The following is a 23687-nucleotide window of genomic DNA, read 5'->3' on the forward strand; positions in this document are numbered from 1 at the left end:
TTTTGTTTCAGTAGCGGATAATACAGAGTTACAAGGAGTGGCCAATACTTTGTAGGAGAGGAGAAAAAAATCAGGTAGATTAAAAACAGCAGGCAGAAACAAATAGAATGAAATTTATCAGGGAGAAGTATAAAGTTATGGATTTAGGTAAGAAAATGCATGTACAAATCTGGCTCAGGAGCACATCTGAAAAGGATCTGGATGTATTAGTAGATCTTTAATGCAATGTTAAACTCAGGAAATCAGGAGTCAAGGTGGTTCAAATGAACACAGGTTTATTACATGCTGACATTCAACAATCTGAACTACTAATGGTCAAATAGGTAGATAAGAATAAATAGAAATCAAGGTAGGCTGGATTTAGATCTTTTGTGGGTGCAAAGGAACTTGAGACTGATGATGTGCTTGACCCTTCCCTCGGTCTCAGCCTCACCATCTCCTTCATCCAGTGCATAAATGTGTGTAAACCTAAACATCTATATTAAGGTTCTTGATTATATGTGGTTGCATGCTTATGTGTGACAATGAATGGTGATTGATTAATTGGTAAGGTGGCATCAAGTTGTTTTAAACTCTTGGCAATCACATAAATCATGATGATCTGATAACCTGGTTCTTCAACTCTTATCAGTAGTGCACAACAGGAATGGAGGGGATTAAAATACTAACATAATTACATATAAAACAAAAATGATATATAATAATTGAATACAAAGTATTTTCACCCAGTTCATAAATTTCCTTAATAGACCTAGAGTTTCTACTAAGAGTTGCCTGATATGTAAATGGGAAGAAGACTTACTGATTTTAACAAAATCCCACTCCTTTGTGGGATTAATTAAAGTGGGAGTGATGAGACACATGAGGACCTATTTTTAGTCTCAATTAACAGGAGTTGCATTTTGCAAGGATTCCAGCAACTTTTCTCTTGCAAATATACAGTGCAAAGCTCTTTGATAGTACAAGTAGAATATTCAAGTAAGCTTCATACTAGAAATAACAGATTAAGACTCTCAAATGGAGCTCAGCTAAGATTGACCTTTCCCTGATCACAAACACATGCATTGTTTAAAATTCATGTTTTTGTTAAGAGCTTAGATCTCACTGAATTCTGAATTGTGTCTATTGCTGTTAATATTTCTTAAAAGCACATTCTCTTGACCAATACATTTTGTGAGGAAGTTCTTACTGTCCTTGATTGTAAGATTTCCTCTCCTTTGCTGTATTCTCCGGCTGCTTTAAAGTTGTATCTATGAGCATGAGATTTGTAAAACCCTGGTATCTTGGTAGTAGGCTATAAGAGAGGTGCAGCAAGGTAAAAAAATGAGATGCCTGTGCTATGCTTCTCCCATTTCCATCTCTGACCAGCCGTAAGTGCTAACTGCAAAATAAAAAGCTACTTCCAAATGTAAAGATGACACCTAGATTCCTATGTCTGCATTTACAAAAGGGGATGGAAGCTACAACAAAGGCATGAAAGAACAGCAAGAAAAACAAATCACTGAGATTGGAAAAATAGCAGATAAAGGAAAAGGCAAGGGGAATGAAATGGTGAAGACATACAGGCAGTCCACTGATGATTGCAGTGTCCTGTGATCCCCTTTTGCAACCTTCTGACAAGCAAAAGTCAGTGGGGAAGGCAGATTCATTTAACTGTGTTACTAAAGTGCAGTGATTCACTTACCAAATGTAGCAAGAAAGGTTGTAAAATGGGGCAAAATTCACTTAGAGAAAACTCACAAGTGTCTCAATTGACAACATAAATGTAGGGCTCAATTGGGATCATAAGTTGAGGACTATCTGTACACTGGGAAACTAACTAAGGAAATGAAGTGGCAAGGTATTCGGGGAGGAGAAGGAGGTGGTTGAGGAGGAGGAGGAGAGAGGACAAATTAGAGTGAAAAGATAAGCCAAGGGAAAGAGCCCATTCAAAATAAGTGGGTGTTGATTGCAGAAAAAACTGTTATTTGCTGAACAAATAGTTTAATTTCAGAGAAAAGGTTTGATTGCTATAATGAAAAGAAATAGAAAGCCTTTTATCCATTACTATACTTGAATATAAACAGTTCCTTACTACACAAAGCTTTTATCTATAAGCAGTTTGTGGTTGCTTTGAAACTGTTTTTCTTTTTTTAAAAGAAGATTGCATTAATACTTTGTCCAGAGAGTCTCAGTAATATGTTTCCAGTTACCATGAGGGTTGTATATCTGAAACAGCACACACACGCACATATTTGCCAATGTAGCAAGACACTTTGAGTGACTGTCTTAGGTGGCTATATTGCTGATGAATCAAATGGGATTAGATGTTTTCTACCAACACCGTAATCAGTGGTGGGATTCAGCCAGTTCGCACCACTTCGGGAGAACCGGTTAAGTTTCTGAGCAGTTTGGTGAACTGGTGGTTGGAAGAAATCATTAGGGCAGAGAACCGGTTGTTAAATTATTTGAATCCCACAACTGATCATAATACTCTGTTTGTTTCTGCTATATGCTAAATCAAGTACAATTCTAAGCATTAAGACAAATTCATGTAATGCTAGGCAGTTGTTTTTTTGATTAGTCATCATTTTGGGTGATATCTTAGCCAATTTTGCCAGCAATTAAATATTTTTTTTTAAATAGTTTTTTTTTTTTTTTTTTGCTTATGTCCTCTTGTATTTCTTAATTCTCCTCCATGCTGCATCGAGAGCCCAGGATGGGTTGACTCCTTCCTATGACGTCATTTAGCTGAGTCTGTACTAAGATATAAAAGCCAGCCCCCGGAAGAGACCCCAGCTTTTGACTCAGCTCCTTTCAGTCAGTAGCTGTGTCTCTGAAAGCTTCTGTTAGATAACACTCACCAGCGATCTTCAGTGCCGTTTTCCCTCGTTTTAAGCAAGGTTGGGAGCAGCGTTGCCAGAGCGCTGTTCAGGCCAATTGGGCAGCGTCTGTAGACCTCCCCCACGCCTGCGGTTTGAGCGGTTGTAAAAAGCAATTGGCAAACCGATAACAGCGTCAGCCAGCTGAGGTTCTGTAGATAGCACTCACCAGCGATCTTCAGTACCTTTTTTCTTCGCTTCAGCAGCTCCCAGGATCTGGGCAGCTGCTCTTCCAGGAGAGCAGGGCTCGCTCTCTCTCCTGCAGCATTAGGAGCAGCGTTGCCAGAGCTCTGTTCAGGCAAGTTGGGCAGTGTCTGTAGACCTCCCCCACGCCTGCGGTTTGAACGGTCGTAAAAAGCGATCGGCAAACCGATCACAGCGTCAGCCAGCTGATCGTGTGGCCAGAGGCTGCCCTTTGCTGACTTCACTCGGGGCTTTTTTGTAGCCTAAGGAGAAATTCTTCAATCTCAGAGCCTGTTTCCCATAGTCAGCAGCCATCTTGGATTGAAGCCTTCCACCACGAGGTGAGTGGCCATTTTGTAAGCCCTGGGGCCCATTTATACCCTAAGGGGCTTAATACAAACATTTTACAAACAGTTTCTTTCCATTGTAAGAGCCTTTATTCTTCAAATGGAGCAAGATAAGGGTCAGGCAGAGTCCCCCCCCCCCCAGTGGAACAGTCTCTTAAGCCAATAAGAGAAAAAGTTGTTGGCAACACACCCAATCAGTCCAGAGGGAGGTGGCTGCTAAAATCAGAGCTAAGACTCTAGCCCCTAAGAAGGCAACTCAGGCTAGTTGAGGGCAGAAAAATGCAGACATGGAGTCCTAGAGAGGCAGTTCAATAGAACTATTCAACAGAAGGGAGTGCAACTACAGCATGTTTCAGGTGATACCTGTGGGCCCCAGCCAAGCCCTCCCAGGGGAGGAGAAGTTATCTATGAGCCTGTCTCCTGAGGCTTTTGCAGTACAATGATCCTCAGGATCTAAGCAGATCTGGGCCTTATTTCCAACAGGCTTCTGGGCCCTATGCTCCTCCCCCTCCCTCTAGGCCTCGAACCTCTTCTCAATCTAGGCCTGAAGCCATTGGGCAGGGATTGGCTGAAGGCTTCAAGCAAATCCTTCGACCTCTGGAAAGGATTCAGGCCCTTCTCCCTTCTCAATCTATAAGTTGCCTCATCACCCTGATTTACACAGGCCCCAAGACCTCAGGGTCCATTCTTCTCTACCAGAATGGGAGAAAGTTGATGAGGGAAGGGCTTCACCATCTGAACACAGTTACTCCTCTCGTTCAGAACGTGAAGAGGGTGAAACCTTTGACCAAAATCTTCAGAGGAAGAGGACTCTCGCCCAGAGCAGACATCCTCTGCATTGGTCTTCAATCCTTCTCTCTTCAGGCCATTACTCAGCATGGCCTTGGTCAGTGCCAACCTATCGCCAGAGGAAGTGGCTCCCGAGCCACAAGGAATTCCCTCTAGCCAGGGAGACTCATTCTTCTCCAAGCCTGTAGTGCGTGCAGGGGTTTTGCTTTCTCCCACTTTGTTCCTGGACATGGTCAAGGAACAGTGCGCTTCCCCTTCGGTAGGTCCTCGCCCATCTTCTCTGGTTAAGCATTTCTACAACGTCAGCGCAGCATTGGAAAATTCCCTGGCAGTGCCTTCTGTTGACATTCCGGTTCTGGCCTCGTTCCCTCGTTCCCACTCTCACGTGGGCATCCATACAGTGGCTGCACCAACTCCAGATTAGATTGTCTCCATCTGACCTTCGGTCTCACCAAAGCCTTAATAAGATTATCGCAGCGGCGGAATTCACTGCAGATGCCACTCTCAATTCTGCCAAATTTGCATCTAGGGCCATGGCATCTTCAGTAGCACCAAGAAGACTGTTATGGCTCAGAAATTGGCAGGCGGAGTCATGCTGTAAATGGAAGCTGGTTTCAGTTCCATTCGCGGGCGATAAGCTTTTTGGCGATGCTCTGGAACCTTATCTCATCCAAACCAGAGATAAACGTAAAATTCTCTCTTCCTCTGGGAAGAGAGGCGACTATCGCCCAGCTCCTTATACTGGTAAACAGCCCTTTTGGGAGGGTGGGGGTCGTTCCTGCCATCGCTCTAAGTAATCCCTCGTTCTCCCCACCCATCAGAGGTCGCCTAGCCTTCTTTGCCTCCAAATGGGAGGAGTCAACGGTGGATGCCTGCGTGCTCAGCACTATTAGGTCAGGATTACAATTGGACTTCCTAATGCACACACACACACACACACACACACACACACACCCAATTTTTTTTTTATCTGTCCTGTCTCTCGGGACATTTCAAGGCAAGACCTCATGAATCAGGCCATTCAACTCCTTCTTGAAATCCGAGCTATTCAAACCTGTTCCCCCCTCTCAATGGGGACGTGGGCTTTATTCTCGTCTTTCATCGTTCCCAAAGCCTCGGGGGGGGGGGGGGTAGCGAACCATCCTGGATCTAAAATTTCTCAACCAATTTGTAAAATACAGGCTATTTAAAATGCAGACTCTGCATTCTATTTTAGAGAGCGTTCGGGAGGGTGATCTCCTCTCTTCCACTGATCTCATGGAGGCTTACCTCCACATCCCAATTTGGCCTCATCATCGCCAGTTTTTCTGTTTCTGTTATCAGAATACCCATTACCGGTATCGGGCACTTCCCTTCGGCCTCTCATCGGCTTCAAGGGTCTTCACGAAGGTTCCGGCAGCATTGATGGCGTCTCTGCGTTCTGTTCCAGTGAGGATCCAATGCTACTTGGACAACATTTTGATTCTGTCCTCCTTCATCCATGCAGCCTATCGGGATCTGCAAATTACCCAGTCATATCTCCAGAGCCATGGATTTTTCCACTCCTGTCCACTCTAATGGTTCCTGCTTCCCTATCAACGAGCAGGAACCAGCCACTCACCCATCAAGGTCCCGCTCCCGCCACAAATCCGGAGATCTCTCAATTGGTGGTGTTCCCCGTTAATCTGGAAGGGACTCCTTTTTAGGGTCCCAGGCAGGCTAATGATAACCACCAATGGCAGCCTCCTGGGTTGGGGTTCCCATATGCAGGGCCAGATAGCTCAGGACCTTGGTCCAGGTCAGAGCAGGCCCTTCCCATAAATTGGCTAGAGCTCAGAGCCATTTTTCTAGCTCTCAAGCATTTCAGGCACTCAGTGACCAGCTCTCATGTTCTAGTCCTTATGGACAACATGGCCGCCATGGCTCATGTCAACCGGCGGGGGGGGGGGACGAGGTCCAGAGCCCTCATGGGAGAGGCTCTACGGTTGGGGTTATGGTCAGAGCAACACCTGCTGTCGATCTCGACGGACCACTTCTCCGGGATCAACTACTCCCAGGCCGACTGGCTCAGGCAGAATTGTCTATTCCCCCTTCTCTATTCAGGGACCTTTCCCTCAGTTTCGGAACGCCGGAGGTGGATCTTCTCCACTCCTCAAATTGCACAGGTCACCAGATTCTTCACCAGGTTTCCTTGCCAGGGAGCAGAGGGAACCAGTGCCCTTTGATGCAGATGGCCCAAAAGTCTCCTCTATGCCTTTCCCCCGCTCCCATCATTCCGGCAGTAATTCGGAAGATGTTGGAGGAACGAGTGGAGCTTTTCCTCCTGGCACCCTATTGGCCAAGGACACCCTGGTTTGCGGACCTGGTCAACCTGTTGGTGGCTTCTCCTTGGAGGATCCCAGCCCATCTAATCTCCCTTCATCAGGGAATTCTGCTCCACCCGGAGCCCCAGTGGCTGACCATGTGGCACTTGAGCGGCAGCGGCTAGAGGTGGCTGATCTTCCTGAAAGGGTCATCACTATCCTGGCATCTCGCATACCTCCCACAAGGCGCATCTATGATGCCACCTGGAAGGCCCTTCCTGATGGTGCCTTAGGGAGGGTCTCTCCTGCTTTAGCCCAGTTGGCAGAGGTTCTTAGATTTCCTTCAGCATGATCTGGAGAAAGGTTTGGCCCCCATCACCCTTCAGTCAGGAGGTTTTCGAAAGGGGCTTCCAACCTGCACCCTCCGGTGGTTCACAGGTATCCTTCCTGGGATCTTCATGTGGTCCTTTATGCCCTTACAAAGCCCCCTTTTGAGCCCCTTAGAACACTGTCTCTCCGTTTCCTGACTCTGAAGGTAGTGTTCCCCCTTTCCATCACTTCAGCCAGGCGGGTATCCGAGCTCGCTGCTTTTTCCATCAGACAGGACCTTTGTTCCTTTCACAATGATAGGGTTGTCCTCAGTCTGGACCCCTCATTTATTCCAAGGGTTAACACCTGTTCCACAGGTCCCAGGACATTATGTTGTCTGGCTTCTGCCCCCTCCCGCACCATGACTTGGAGCAGCAGTGACACACGCTAGACATAGGAAGGGCTCTTAGAATATACATTCCTCCTTCATTTTGTTTCCTTTTCCCTTCTCACTTGGAACACAAGGCCTCTTCTCCTACTATTAGCAGGTGGGTCAGATCTTGCATTGAGCAGGCCTACAAAGCTGCGGCCCTTCCGGTTCCTCGAGGTCTGACGGTGCACTACCAGAAATGCGGCCACTTTGGCTGCCTGGGCGACCCAAGCACCCTTGGAGGAGATCTGTCGTGCAGCCACGTGGACATCTCCGTCTCCTTTCACCAGATACTACCGTCTGGATGTCTGCCTCGGCAACTGCAGCCTTCGGCAGACGGGTGCTTCAACGAGTGGTTCAACAGTCGGTGTGATGAGCCGGACGAGGACCCCCCCGTGGACATGCAAGCTTTGGTATGTCCCATCCTGGGCTCTTGATGCAGCACGGAGGAGAATGGGCGTTGGTGGGAGTTACCCTGAACACCCTTTCTATCTATGCTGCGAGAGAGCCAAGCCCCTCCCTTGATTCGTCCGAAGAGGGTAAGTCATATTTCTGTATTCACTTGTGCTTTCAGAGACACCTTTCAGTCTGTCAAGTATCTTCGCCAAAGCTGGGGTCTCTTCTGGGGGCTGGCTTTTATATCTTAGTACAGACTCAGCTAAATGACGTCATAGGAAGGAGTCAACCCATCCTGGGCGCTCGCAGCATAGATAGAAAGGGCGTTCAGCATAACTTCCACCAACGCCCATTTAATTTCAGTATTTTATGCAATGCCTTTTTCAGATAATAGGCAATGATTTTAAGGGTTGTTATTTTAATTTACATTTATACATTTTCAGTTTAAGCTTTCCCATTAAATATAGATACATAATCTTTCTAATATTTAAAGAAAGCAGAAAGTCTGATTTTCTTTCTTTTACATTAGTACATTATACGGTACTTTAGCAATGAAATTTGATATCTAATCCTGTGAAAACTGAGCACATAAAATACAATTCACAGACAGCAGGCCATAACTTACTATTAAATTCTCTCCAGATCATAATGGTATCTATCCCAGAATACTATGAAGGCAAGAATGTCCTCCTCACTGGTGCTACCGGTTTCATGGGAAAAGTTCTTCTAGAAAAGCTACTACGATCCTGTCCAAGGATAAAAGCAATATATGTTTTGGTGAGATATAAAGCAGGAAAGACATCTCAAGAAAGAGTAGAAGAAATGATCAACTGCAAGGTATGTTTTCAGAAGACATGTTTAGTAAAAAAATGTTTTTACAATTTTTGAAATGTGTTTTGACTAAAACAGAATATGTATGTTGAAGTAATGTTTTACTACATGACTATATAGAATCATTTTTATCATTAACATAAACCTATAGAAGTTTGAGTTTATTTGTAGGCTATTTTGCATTCTTGCCAAAAACGTTTGTCATTCTTGAATGTCAGATATTTCTTTTTAACCTACTGGTGTCAGACTATGAACACCTTCTAGTGGAGGAGAGTCAATATGCAGGAACATTGAATAAATAATTCACTGTTCCTGCACAAAAATCTTCATGAAGATCTGAAAACAAAAGGACTTGTCAAAGATGGAAAGACAGAAGCAGGTGATCAAAGAAGAATACATATAGGTGCCCTGAAAAATGTCAGGAAGTTAATACTTCAGAATGAGTTGAGCTTGAATGTGAAAAACAATAAAAGACTTATATTGTTTCTCCATTTATTTGAAGATATAAGTGGTTTTTAGTAGTTATAGCAGGGGTGTCCAACCTTGGCAACTTTAAGACTTGTGGACTTCAACTCCCAGAATTCCTTAGCCAGCTTTGCTTAAAGTTGCCAAGGTTGGACACCCCTGAGTTATAGCAAAAGAATAGCATGACAAATGAAAAAATAGACCTTCTCTTCTCCTATTTTGACTTACTCAGGATATGTGTTAAAGGCTAGAAGAGATTAGAAAACCACTTGTCTGAAATAGCATAGGATTTCTTGCTTGTTCAGGAGGTTGGACTAGAAGACCTCCAAGTCCCTTCCAATTCTGTTATTCTGTTAAATGTGAAATACTGATAGAAGCAGCGTGATTTGAACTTGAGGATATAATAATGTGGATTCCTACTGACTTTACACGAGATCAGACTTTCGGTAACATTGTATGATAGTGAAGAAATTTGTTGATGGTCTGGTTTCAATCTCTCTTCATTTGAGAAGTCTGATGAAGTAGCAAATAACAGGTAGAGAATAAGCTTGTCTATTCTCTAGACAAGAAAGATCCAGGGAATTCAGATCAATCTGACATAACCTGGGAAGATTCTGGAACAGATCATAAAAGTTTGTAAGCATCTTGAAAATAATAGAGCTGTTACAGAAGTCAGCATGATTTTGTCAAAAACAGGTATTACCAAATTAATCTTAGCTCATTAGTAAAATATATAAATGTAATATAATGTACTTTACTGTAGTAAAGGATTTAACAAAGTAAGGTACAATATTCTGTTTAACAGTATAGTTAAATTTGGGCCAATTAATATGCCTAATGCATTAGGTGACTTGAAATAATATTAAAATAATGCTTATCAGTGAAAATGAATTCAGTATCACAGGAGTCTGGAGCTAGTAATTTTCAAACTTGTTCTTAATTATTTGAATCTATCCCCAATTAAAGGATTACAGGGTCATAAAATGGGAGTTATGAATGATTTGGATGAAAAGATGGAGAAACATTTTGTAAAATTTGACTGGTACAAAATTTCATTTTTCTATATTCAACAAAATTTGAAGTGATCTTCATAGGATATTAGAGAATTGAACTGAAAATTCAATTTCTAGTCACCTCTAGATGAGATGGTGATACACAAGTCAAATAATTATATACAATTGATTTGATTTAATTAATTTAGATACCATCCAATTTCAAACTACTGTGAGTGGCTTACAGTATAACAGATAAAATAAAATACAATGCAGTTTAAGAACAAACCAGCAAAAGACAAATAAGAAAGCAAATAAAAACCAAGAAGATGAATCCAACGACAAAATTCACAAAAAGATCCAACCATCCTAGGCTAAGGCCTGAAAAAGATTTATCAAGATCCTCCAGAATCGGGATGGAAAGCCACCTACATTTCAAGGCAGCTTCATTCCGAAGGGCAAGTGCTGCAGTGGGGAAAGTATATCTCTTGTATCTCAAAAGATGGGATACATGGTTCCAACCAGTAGTTCAAACTCATCCCAAATCACACAATAAGACTACATCCCTGCAAGGAGATAGGGCCCATTTGATACCAGCTAGCCAGATTGTAATAGTCTCTACCATCCGATCATGTTGCAATTGCTCTGAGACAAAACAGATCCAGTGTCCAGATGCTGGTATGTGTCAGACCATTGATGACTTGGGACAGTTCCATGGTTGCCATGGAGGCCACAGACTCCTGCGCTGCTCCAGATTAAATGTCATCAGGTGGCAAATTGAAATCCCTGAGCACCAACGGTTTTTGCAACCCTCTGGCAGCCCAGCAGAAGAATTTAGCAGTGCAGGCGGTGATGCTGCTGAGCAGCTGGGAGGGTGGTACCCTAGCAACCATCTCAGTTCTTTCCTAGAGTTCAGCCTCAACCAGAACACCTCAACATATGGTTAACAGGAGAGTAGAGCCTCTAAGACAGGGCTGTCAAACTCCCGGCCCATGGGCCGGATGTGTCACGCGCTGGCCATGCCCATGCCTGGTTTAGCAAAGGGTGGGGGGAAGTCCTGATATGTCACGTGACACCGCCGTGCCAACATGAGTTTGATACCCCTACTCTAAGAACACACAGACTCATGTATGACTAAAGCCACACCTCCTTCCCCCCTTCCCCTTTGATCTCAGCTGATGCTAAACCTGAATTCAGGCAGTTCTAAGGGGGCCAGTGAGACACACCAGGCCAGTGCCCTCATCCATGGTAAAATCATGAATGAGAAAGGCTTTATTACATACTGCCCTGGTCTTCAAAAGCAGCAGCTAAAGCCTAAGACTACCAAGCATCTGATAGCCCAGGCACTGAAAATACAAGATGAGGTTTTGAAACCAGGACCAACTACTTTAAAGCTCTCAGTGTATTTGAATGTAGCCTGCCCCTCAGTTCCTACTATACTTCCATTTTCTCTTTGCTCTCCGATCTTTCACTTCTTTCTCCCAGACTAGATATATAATGTCACACCGACTGATCCCACATGCACTGAACCCATGGTCCCCAATAAGTTAACTGGCCCCACCACCCTTGGCCACATGTTCCCAAGCACTCAATACCAACTGGGGACAGGCCCCCTTCAGTGAAAGAGTAATTTTCCCATCCCTTTAAAATGGGAGAGATGACACCACTAGAGATAAAGGTAGGGAAACCACAGCCTCCTGAGTTCTAAGAAAAGCCCCAGTGGTGCAGATCTCAAACTCATCTAGGGAGCTAAAAAGCAGGGCCATCAACATCTCCCAAGTTGTAAGCAGGCCTCCAATATAGACCAATATAGCATCTCTTATCCTGGTGCTGCTTGTTTTCCCCAACAGCCTGTAGCTCTTTCCTAGGTCCTGGATGACGAGGGGAGGGCCAAAATGCAGGTGAAATATGCCCATGTCAACAAAATTATTGGCAATTGGGTGGCATATAAATGTTACAAATTGTTATTATTTATTTAATTGGATGCTGTAACTAGTTTATGGGTTAAAGCTGGGCAAATGCATCCTTGGCCACGGCTTTCATCTGCCCATCTAGTAGGTTCTAGCAGAACGTAAGGCTACAGACTTTTTCTTGCAGGGGCAATAACACCCTCTCAAGAGATACCATTGAACTTTGATAGGCAAATGGGAATTCTAACTAGCTTTGATTCAATTTCAACTTGATTTGTCTTATCCAAAGCCTTACAGCTTCGAGACATTGTAGCAAGATGCTGATGTTGCATCTTGCCATCATTGGTGTTGTGTAGAGTAGCAGTTTAAAAACAAGGTGACATCACTATATTAATGATACTATATGTAATTATGATTGGAATGATGAATGTTACATAGTTTTATCCTTTTGAAATGCACATGAAATGTACATGTCACAACTTTTGTCTGGAATGTGGAATATGTTGCTTAAACCTAAGTAATATGCTTATCATTATTTTTGTCTTGCTTAATGTTTTGTCCTACTTTTTGATAGCTTTTTGATAGATTGCGAGTTGAGCAACCAGAATTTAAACAGAAAATTGTTCCAGTTGCTAGTGATCTTACAGAAGTAGAAATGGCCCTTAGTGAGGAAGACAAGAAGAATATTCTAAATTACATTAATATTGTATTTCATTGTGCTGCTACTGTAAGATTCAATGAAATCCTAAGGTGAGTATGTTTTCATTAAAACCAATACCGTTTCTAATATTTTTGATGTAATCTCTTGATTTCGTACACTTAAAAGAAAAAAAATGTATTACTTTGTCAAGCCTTAAGATGTCTTGGCTCAGAATAAGAACAAATATATTAATTTGTAGGTAGTCTTCAGTTACCAATCACAGTTGGGACCAGCAGTTCCATCCTTAAGACATGGAAAGTGAAAAATCACATGATCATACCTGACTTATAAATGCGGTTTCCCTGGTCCAGCTGCGTTTGTTAAACAAATCAACACTTTAAATATAACATCACATGATCATAACTTGCGACTTCCTGCTGGTTTCCCCATTGACTTTTTTAAAACAAGTTTTATTCAATTTTTCACATAAAAACAAAAAGGTCTTTTTAGTGGACAACATATTTCCGGATCATCACTTTTACATACAAATAAGACAATAATTATATATTCATATATGCATACTTAATTCTATTATTACCTTTTCCATTGCAAATTTACAGAAAAGAGAAAGACAAACAAATTAATCCAAATCTCATATTAATCTCAATCCAAACATCCTTTCATTTCATTTCAATTATTTCAAATATAATCCTTTAATATTTTTAAGAGTAAAAAATAACAATATGTTTGCCTAATAAAAAAGGTTACCAGTCTCTCCTTCCTTTTAATAGTCTGTATTAGCTTATTAATTTAAATAGTTCTTTAATCTGTCATATTTTCTTTTCATCATACATTCTTTCTATAAATTCTAGATGGATGCAAGTTTTAACACAAGCGAAAAAGAAACAAACTTAGGTTTCTCCCCTTTTACTGCTTTGAGTGTGACACCTCAGTGGTTAAAATATACCTTTATTCCCTCATCTTAATTCCCAATAAACCTTTATTTTTAAGTAGTTACAATAATAATCATTACATCTTGTTAGGGATACGACACCCTAGCAGAACGTGCAACGGCAGTCTAGCAGACAGAGAGTGTGTGTGAGATAAAGCGTTGTTGTAGCTTTACACTTAGTAAGACAGATAGACTGTGCAGTTAAATAGTTTTTATTCCAGCAAGAGTTATAGCATAGTCAAAAACAGTCCATATGTCATACACTAAGTTCAGACAGTCCGAGGGTTATTCAGTTTGCAAAGTCCAGTGTAGAAAAATAGGTCGTTCAACTCACAAACAATCAGTCCAGTGATGTATCTCTTTTTCAGTCAGAGATATGAAGCAAAATCAAACCTTCATTTCTTCTCTCAGCAAACGCACGCAGTAATCACCATCAATCCTTCTCTGTCAGCATTCCAGTAAAAAGCCGGCGAACAGTGAGCTCTCTTGCTCCCTCTTATGGCGATTTACAACCGCACCCAAATACTTGGCTTACAGTTTAAAGTGACACACACATTTAAACTAACAAACATATATTATATTTAGCCAAACTAAGTTAGGTAACCAATGTTATCCCTAACACATCTTTTCATTTGGGTTCCGCAATATGTTTTCCCCCCTTAATTTTATTTCTAATTTCAAAAAGGGAAAAATTGACTATTTAATTCCTGGTTACTGATATTGACCTCATTTTTAAACATCTTCACATTCATTTCAATTATTACAAGTTTTTCAATAAACCTTAATTTTTCTTTTAAAGATAAAAATAAAAATGTATATTTATCTAATAAGAGTTATCAGTATCTATCCCTCCTTTAATAATCTATATTACCCTATTTTCTAAGTATTTTTAATTGCAAATATATTCTTGTTGCCCCTTGTCACCCTGCAGAATCCCCTTTTTAATTGATCAACCATTATCTCTTAAAAAAAATTATTTTCATCATTTTACTATTTCCGTCTTTCTTTATTTCCTGCAACTGTTTCTTACTGCCTCTCCTCCCTCTCTTTTTCCCATATCTTTTCCCATTCCAGTTTATATCCCTCTCTTAGCTGTCAAAATTATTTTCTTGGTTTTTTCCCCTGTCCCTTTGTATTTTCGCTGCTCACTTTTCTTTTAAGAGTTCAGTGTTACCTTAATCCCGGGGTACTTTTTGTTTAGTTGTTTTGCCCAATTGTCCTGGCTCAGATGTTATCCACCTCTTTCCTCCCTCCTGCACAAATCTTAGTCCAGCTGAGTCCTCCTCTTTGGGGTGGCCATTTTTGACCACCGCTTCAGTCGTCTTCGAGGGGAAAAAGACCAAGCCCAGTAGGGGAGATGCGGCTCCCCTCAACCTGGCTGGCAGCTTCCCCTTACTCCACTGCCCCTCCAAGGCAGCTTCAGTCCCTAATCGCAATGATCGGGGCTCTCCAACGAAAGAGCACGGACCATAGCTGCAGACAGTCGCGATCTATGGTCTGTCAGCGAGGAGGGCTCAACCTGGAAGCATTGACTTTTTGTTGGTAGCTGTCTATGAAAGTTGCAAATGGTCACCGTAAAAATGCTGCAACCGTTGTAAATGCATGTTAATTGCTAAGCCTTGAATTGCAATCATGTGACGAATGATCTGCAATAGCCAAACCTGAAGGAACAATCATAAGTCTCCTTGTTCAGCACTGTCATAATTTTAAATGGTTGCTAAGTGGGGACTACCTGTACTTTTTACTGTTTCTAAGACTTAAAAATATACAGTACATGCTTAATTGGCAATTGGGGGGCGGTGGGATGCCTTAGGGGAGCGCTAAGAGGCGGCAGGGGGGTGCTGGAGATGGCCCCCTCGCAGGGCGCAATTCAGGGGTGGGATTTTGGAGGTAGCCTGGCCGAACTCCTGTGCAAAGGGGAGCACAACGTTGTTGCACCGCACTAACGGGGGGTGGGGCGAGGTGGCTCATCCCCGAAGCGCCAGCATTGCTCCAGCGACGCAGCCCCGAGGACGCTAACTTTGCCTGCACTCATCACTAAAGTGCGGCAGCCAGAGAAGTGCTCCATTCAGAAGCGCTGAACTTCCAATCGGCGCTGGAGGCAACGTTGGAAGGGAAGAGGCGGCGCCAGAAGGGGCTTCCACAAAGGGGGAAGAAAACCCTCTGTCACTGCTGCTGCTTTCGCACCTCTCATAAACCCTGCCAGGTCCCGGGTGTCCTGTTTGCAGTCCCGCCCGAGAACGTGCCCCCTGCCCCCCGGTTACCTGTCTATTAGGAGCATCCGAGCCTGGTTTCTGGAGTCCTTTGGGGCACCGGGTGTAAAACCGCATCCAGCCGGCCACTCCTTTGTTTGAAGGGGAGATTTCTGGTTCCTTGTGTTGCCATGTTTTTTTCCTCCCGTGGACGGTGGAGGAATCAAGAGTTTCATGTATTTGTGGCGTGGGTCCCTGTCACAAAATTGGAGCCTTTCGGCAAGGCTTCTTGTATTTTATGTTACTGGCCCATTGCAGAGAGTTTGTTGAGAGAAAGAGAAATTGTAATATAATGGCAAAATAGTTCCATTTTATTATACTGGTTGGAGAGTGGTTTCTGATAATCATGAAATGCAAAATAGTAAATGTTTCCCCCTCCTAATCAAGGTGACAGTATTTAATACCTGAGACAATAAGCAGTAGAAATTCAGCAATACAGAATGAATCATTTTATGTGACACCTCACTGTTGATACTTAGAGACAGTTTTGCTGTTAGCAGAGAGAAGCAGCCGGAATCACTCTCATCTCTTGAGAGCCCGGCCAAAGTTTCCTGTGCCACCATCAGTCAAAATTCAAATTAGTGGTCCACAGGATTTAAAATTATGAGTTTGGTGGTCCCTGAGGTCCAAAAGGTTGGTGACCCCTGGATTAGGCCAAACCTGCCTGGGCAGAAAATAGGTAGATAGGTTAAGGAAGGGATAGAGAGAGGGGGAATGAGAGAAAGAGAGCGAATGAGAAAGAAACAGAAAGAGGGAGGGAGGAGAAAGTGAATGGGATAAGGAGGGAGAGAGAGAAAGGAAAAGAGAGAGGGGGAATGAGAGAAAGAAAGGGAGGGAAGAGAAAATGAATGGGATATGGAGGAAGGGAGAGAGAAAGAGGGAAAGAGAGAAAGAGAAGGAAGGGACAAGAAAGAAAAGAAAGAGAAAAGGGAAAGAAAAAGTGAGAAAGGAAGAAAAAGGATAGACAAAGAAAGGGGAGAATGGAAGGAAGGGACAGAAAGAAAGGGAAAGAAAAAAAGAGAAAGAAAGGGAGGGAGGAGAAAGTGAATGAGATATCTAGTCCAACCACCTGCTCCAGCAGGGTTAGAAGTGTGCGTGCGTGCCTGCGTGTATGGCTGTCAAAACTCCAAAAACAGGTCAAGTAGCTCTGGGGAGGTCAGGCATAAATTAGAACACTTATTAAGCAACCAGCCATTAAACGAGGACCACTTGTATTTGGTTTGCCGGTTACATGGCCACCTGGCCACGCCTACCCAGTCACATGACCACCAAACCATGCCCAGCCAGCAAGCCATGCCTAGCCAGTCACATGCCCACAGAAATAAGCCACGGCCACAGAACCAGTTGTCAAGAAATTTGAATCCCACCCCTGGGTGGGGAGCACTGAGGATGAGTTTGTAGCACCAAGGGGGCGGTGGACTGAAAAAGCTTGGGAACCACTGAATTAGAATATGACAATTTGTAATTTGTAATTTAAGTTTGTCTCAGAAAAAAATGTTTGGAATTGTTATTTACATGCTTTTTTTTGCACTAGGCATTTTCTTTCCTCAGCTGTTGTTCATGGCACAAAGCTCTTATGCTTTTTTCTTTTACTTCAACAGGGATGCTGTTCAGCTCAATGTAATTGCAACACAACAGCTTCTCTTCTTGGCTCAGAAAATGAAGAATCTAGATGTGTTTGTCCATGTTTCAACAGCATTTGCATACTGCAATCGAAAACACATTGAGGAAGTTGTATATCCACCTCCTGTTGATCCTAACAAATTAATAGATTCCTTAGGGTATGTATTCTTTAATAGTTTTTCTCTTCTATTGTTTCTTTTGATAATATAAGATGATGATTAAGAGTTGGGATTTAATTTAAAATCATTTCTGGTTTGAATTAATTCCGGATATAGTTGCTTAGTGCTCTCACGAATACACTGCTCAAAAAAATAAAGGGAACACAAAAATAAGATATCCTAGATCTGAATGAATGAAATATTCTTATTAAATACTTTGTTCATTACATAGTTGAATGTGCTGACAACAAACATTATCAAAAATTATCAATGGACACACAAAAATTATCAATGGAAATCAAATTTAGCAACCCATGGAGCTCTGGATTTGGAGTTACACTTAAAATTAAAGTGGAAAAAAACACTACAGGCTGATCCAACTTTGATGTAATGTCCTTCAAACAAGTCAAAATGAGGCTCAGTAATGTGTGTGGCCTCCATGTGCCTGTATGACCTCCCTACAACACCTGGGCATGCTCCTGCTGAGGTGGCAGATGGTCTCCTGAGGGATCTCCTCCCACACCTGGACTAAAGCATCCCCCAACTCCTGGACAGTCTGTGGTGCAACGTGGTGTTGGTGGATGGAGCGAGACATGATGTCCCAGATGTGCTCAATTGTATTCAGGTCTGGGGAACGGGCAGGCCAGTCCATAGCATCAATGACTTCATCTTGCAGGAACTGCTGACACACTCCAGCCACATGAGGTCTCGCAATGTCTTGCATTAGGAGGAACCCAGGGCCAACCGCACCAGCATATGGTCTCACAAGGGGTCTGAGGATCCCATCTCAGTACCTAATGGCAGTCAGGCTACCTCTGGCGAGTACATGGAGGCTGTGCATCCCCCTAAATAAATGCCACCCCACACCAGTGCTGACCCACTGCCAAACCGGTCATGCTGGAGGATGTTGCAGGCAGCAGAACATTCTCCACAGTGTCTCCAGACCCTGTCACATCTGTCACGTGCTCAGTGTGAACCTGCTTTCATCTGTGAAGAGCACAGGGCGCCAGTGGCGAATTTGCCAATCTTGATGTTCTCTGGCAAATGCCAAACGTCCTGCACGGTGTTGGGCTGTAAGCACAACCCCCACCTGTGGACGTCAGGCCCTCATACCACCCTCTTGGAAGCTGTTTCTGACCGTTTGAGCAGCCACATGCACATTTGTGGCCCGCTGGAGGTCATTTTGCAGGGCCCTGGCAGTGCTCCTCCTGTCCCTCCTTGCACAAAGGCGGAGGTAACAGTCCTGATGCTGGGTTGTTGCCCTCCTACGGCCTCCTCCACGTCTCCTGATGTACTGGCCTGTCTCCTGGTAGTGCCTCCATGCTCTGGACACTATGCTGACAGACACAGCAAACCTTCTTGCCACAGCTCGCATTGATGTGCCATCCTGGATGAGCTGCACTACCTGAAACACTTGTGTGGGTTGTAGACTCCGTCTCATGCTACCACTAGAGCGAAAGCACCACCAGCATTCAAAAGTGACCAAACCATCAGCAAGAAAGCATAGGAACTGAGAAGTGATCTGTGGTCACCACCTGCAGAACCACTCCTTTATTGGGGATGTCTTGCTATCTGCCTTTGCTTTCCACCTCTTGTCTATTCCATTTGCACAACAGCATGTGAAATTGATTTGTCAATCAGTGTTGTTACCTAAGTAGACAGTTTGATTTCACAGAAGTGTGATTGACTTGGAGTTACATTGTGTTGTTTAAGTGTTCTCTTTATTTTTTTGAGCAGTGTCTTTTACAATGAATTGGAATTAGAATTAATTAGAATTAGAATTCTTTATTGGCCAAATGTGTTTAGACACACAAGGAATTTGTCTCCGGTGCATAAGCTTTCAGTGTACATACAACAATAGTGATAGATCATTACCATAGTCATTGTAAAAATACATTCATCATAAAATATTAGATACAACTCTTAATGATAGTCAATGATACTAAATAAGCAATCAACATAAATCATACTAGGATTCTAAGTGAACAATATAAATCATAAGATACAAGCAACAAAGTTATAGTCATAAGGTGATAAGGAGATAGGTACTAGGGAAGATGAGAGCAATGATGATCATACTGTCTTTCTAGATAGTTTGACAGTGTTGTGGAATTAGTTGTTTTGCAGAGTGATGGCATGGGGGAAAAACTCCTCGTATCTAGTTGTTCTGACGCATTATTGCGTCATTTTGAGGGTAGAAGTTGAAATTTGGGTTTAAAGCACTTTTGTTTCCAGCAGATCATTTCTGCAGGTGGAAAGCCAAAATATAATTTTTGTAGGTTTTTCCTTTCAAATTTTATACAAGTAATCTTTGACTAACTACCATTTGTTTAATGACTGTTCAGAGTTACCATGGCACTGAAAAAAAGTGATTTATGACAAATCCTCACACTTACACATTGCAGTTTCCCCACAATCATGTGATCAAAACTTGGGTACTTATTTGCAGCGTTCTGGGATCATGTGATTATCATTTGCAACTTTCCCTCCTAGCTTCTGATAAGCCGAATCAGTGGGTGAAGCTGTTAGGGATAACATTGTTTACCCTAACTGGTTTGGGTAAAAATAATAAATATGATATCATGGTTTGTTAGTTAAAGTGTGTGTAACTTTAACAGCAAGAATGTAATTAAGGGTGTGGTTGTAAAAGCACTATATAAGAAGCGAGGCAATTCCAGCTCGCTCTCTCTGGCTTACTGATCCCTAATTACTGGATGGATTGATGACTGTGTTCTTGCTGGAAAGGAGTGTTGATTTTTCTCAACGGAGAGAAGATAAAAGATTGGACAGATTTATTGTAAGTGTACTGACATTGGCTATTCAACACGGACTTTGCAAATAGAGTATCCCCGACAAGACTTGACTGAAATTGATATATGACTAATGGACCGTTATTTTGACTATGCTATAATTCTTAAATGGAATAAACTATATTTTTGATAGCACAAGCGTATCTGTATTTTTACTGCGTGTTAACTAGAAAACTTATCTCACACATTTACCTGTCTTCCTATCTGACTTCGCTGCACGTTCTGTTTAGTTTGTTTTCCTTAACACCCGTTGGGGAATCCAGGCTTAACATAGTTGCTTAATGACTGCATGATTCATCTAACAACTATAGTGATTCACTTAAGAACCATGGCAAAAATGTTGTAAAATCGGGAGAAACCTTGCTTAGCAATGGAAATGCTTATACGCCGGGTCGTCTTATACGCCGGCAAATACGGTATTTGTTAATTAATAAATGAGGGGCTACCCAATTGCATTCATAAGTCAAGGAGTACTGTACCTTCTGAAAGTCTCCCCCAGTATATTAGTTTGTATGGAAGACAAAACTACTGCTGGAAATTGCAGAGGGAGGAGAAGATTTTTCTTTTCTGCTTGTCTAAAGTGAAATTCTGGACCAAAGCTTGTTTTTCTTGTTTTCGGTTAGAATTTTTGATGGTAAATTGCATTATAATTGTTAATAAATATAATCTTCTTGAGGTGTGTTAACTTTTCAGTTAGAATGAATGAGCTATGTGCTTTTAAATTTGGACGGTCTTAATGAAGTTAAGCTTTTCAGTATGATCTTTTAGTATGACCTTTCCCCTAGCTTTACTGTTCTCTGAAGTTCAGACATAACTTCATTGTTTGTGATTATTTTGCGGCTTATTGAAATAAATGTAGGTGAGTTAACACGATTACATTTTCAGGTTGGTTTCAGTAGATTTGAAGAACACCTAATTTTCTGCAATTTTCTGTATTTTGGAGTAAGGTTGTAAAGTTCATCAGACTTTACTTTGAGTACAACTTTTAGAATTGTACTCTTAATACAGGTTCAGTCCACTATTAATGATGTAAACAGTGGTACAAGAAATTAGGTTTTTGTTCCATGAAATTATTATTAATTGCAGCTACCAGTTTACTTTTTTGATACTAATTTTCATTATAGTAAAAAGAAACTAAAAATGATTGCCTCAAAAATGACAGTTCGATTAAGCCTCTTATATTAAAATATGTCCTTTTGAATTGATTGTATAAAGAGATGTGTTTAACTACTCTTAGTTACAAGTGGACCTAGTGATAGATTTTTAGCAAAAAATAATAATACTTTTTACCTTTGAGATACTTTAGTTCTGAAATAAAAAACTAGCTTAATTTAGTTGGTAGGAAATGTGTTTTGATCAATAATGTCTCAACTTTTTCTTGAAAAACTGGGTGGAAATAAAGTACTGAAATGCGTTTTAAGTTATGATACTATTAGATTTTCAAAAGAGCTCTAGGTATACAAATGCAAATGCATATATAAATATTATACATATACAAATTCAAATGCATTTTTAGCTGTTGATATAATTACTGGAATGAAACACTGGAATGGCCTGAAAAATTATGGAAAAACAAAATGTATGAATTAGTGAGGTTAAAAACTACATGTTCATATAGTCCAGCACAGGCTATATGTGGTCTATTTCTTTGTGCAGTTCATTTATTGAGACAACTAAAAAACTAAATTTTCTGTACTGTAATTGGTTGCTGTAAGAAGTATCTTCATTTTCTAAAAAAAATATATGAAATGATGTGTTAGTTCTAAAACAAAATAAGCATGCCTTTATTGCAGCAAAACCTAAGTTCTTCAGGTAGATTCACTAATTTACCTGAGAAGCTGATAGATCATCCCTGCAGAGATAAGATTGGCCCCCATTTTGACCCTCTTTTGTAAGGCTGTGACCATGTTCTGCCAACAGGACTGGGGATCCCAGAGCTATATATGGAGCCCATCAAGTGGTTCATCTGATTGTTATTGCTGGGGGGAGGGGGATATTGGTTTTTGTATTGGGGTTTCATCCTTGTAAACCACCCAGAGTTACTGAGATTGAGTTGGGCAGCCATATAAATTTTACTAAATAAATAGGAAACTTGTTATAAGATATATTATGCTTGTTGGACACTTGAAAGTGATACTTTATAAGTTTAATATATTTAATTTTTCAGGTGGATGGATGATGGTCTAGTAAATGATATTACACCAAAACTAATTGGCGATAGACCCAATACCTACACATATACAAAAGCCTTAGCAGAATACATTGTACAGCAGGAGGGTACAAAATTAAATATTGCCATTGTGAGGCCATCCATTGTGGGTGCCAGCTGGAAGGAACCTTTCCCTGTAAGTCAGTGTTTATTATTTTTTCTTTATCAATATTTTGTAATTGTTGAACCTTGAGCTATCTTTATTGTTTAGATATTGGCAAGAATTATGTGACAAGTTGGATATAGAATGGCTGTGCTTTCTGCCTTAAAATTCTTTTGTGAAGAAAAATCATGTGTGGGTCTTTGCAGAATATAAGAAGATATAAAAAACTGCCTTACATAATTTTGGATCATTGATTCTTCCAGGTCAACATCATCTCTGTTGACTTGGGAATCTTTAGAAATTCACACTTGGGTTTTCTTTAATGTGTACTTGAGGGATCAAACTTTGGTATTTCTGCATGCAAAGCAAGTACCTGCCTCTAAATTATAGCTTCTCTCTCCTAAACAATTCATATATCCAGCTACAAGAACCTATACTTCTCAATTATATTTCAGTAACAAGGATTTTTAGCATATAATTAATACTGATTACATTGTTGAACAGGATATTTCAGAAATACTAGCATTATATTTTAAGCTACTACCATGCAATTGTTATTTTGGACCCTCTTGTTAAAACGGCTCTTGAAAAAATTCCTACTTACTTGATACATATGTGAAAGTAATTACAGATCACTGCATTCATTGCATGTTAGCACTGATAAGTATCGGCATAAGCAGATACTAATTCAGATCTTTAAATTTTAGCATCTGCTCATTTTATCATAATGAGAACTAAACAGAATATCTCCTTTATTCTAGACATATTTTTGCTAATAAAATTGAAGTAATTTAAAATTTGACAATTCCTTTGATATATTATTCCTGTAATTTATACTTCTAAAATGTCACAACTATATTAAATTCATGAAAGATATTTTTAAGCAGTGGATATGTTTGACTTGCAAAGTGTAAACCAGGATTTTTATATTTCTGTTATACTATGAATATATCAGTTCTTGGACCTTGCCTGTACCTGATTAGTTCTTTCATTATAAGTAACTAAACTAGAAATAGCTCTACTAAAGGAGTTTTCAAGTTGTATTAAGGTATGGTTTATGTTACTATAGGTTATTGAATAAGACAAATTGACTAGGTTTGTACAATATATTAAGCCAAAAAGTGATCTATTTGTTTATTGTTCAA

At 41.2% G+C, this 23687-nt stretch overlaps 1 protein-coding gene across 7 annotated transcripts in view; it reads left to right on the forward strand.

Moving 5' to 3' along the window:
* Positions 1–23687, forward strand: part of FAR1 (fatty acyl-CoA reductase 1) — a 59778-nt gene that overhangs the window by 16815 nt on the left and 19276 nt on the right. For all 7 annotated transcript variants that reach the window (XM_087951003.1, XM_087951004.1, XM_087951005.1 and 4 more), the window contains exons 2-5: positions 8240–8434; positions 12370–12545; positions 17241–17420; positions 22398–22575. In XM_087951003.1, the coding sequence (XP_087807129.1) occupies positions 8246–8434; positions 12370–12545; positions 17241–17420; positions 22398–22575 (723 nt within the window). In that variant the 5' untranslated portion in view covers positions 8240–8245. The remainder of the gene's footprint in view (positions 1–8239; positions 8435–12369; positions 12546–17240; positions 17421–22397; positions 22576–23687) is intronic.

This window comes from Notechis scutatus, chromosome 1 (assembly GCF_049901735.1).
Source record: "Notechis scutatus isolate UNSWTSFEM ecotype Mainland chromosome 1, rNotScu1.2, whole genome shotgun sequence".
Lineage (NCBI taxonomy): Eukaryota > Metazoa > Chordata > Lepidosauria > Squamata > Elapidae > Notechis > Notechis scutatus.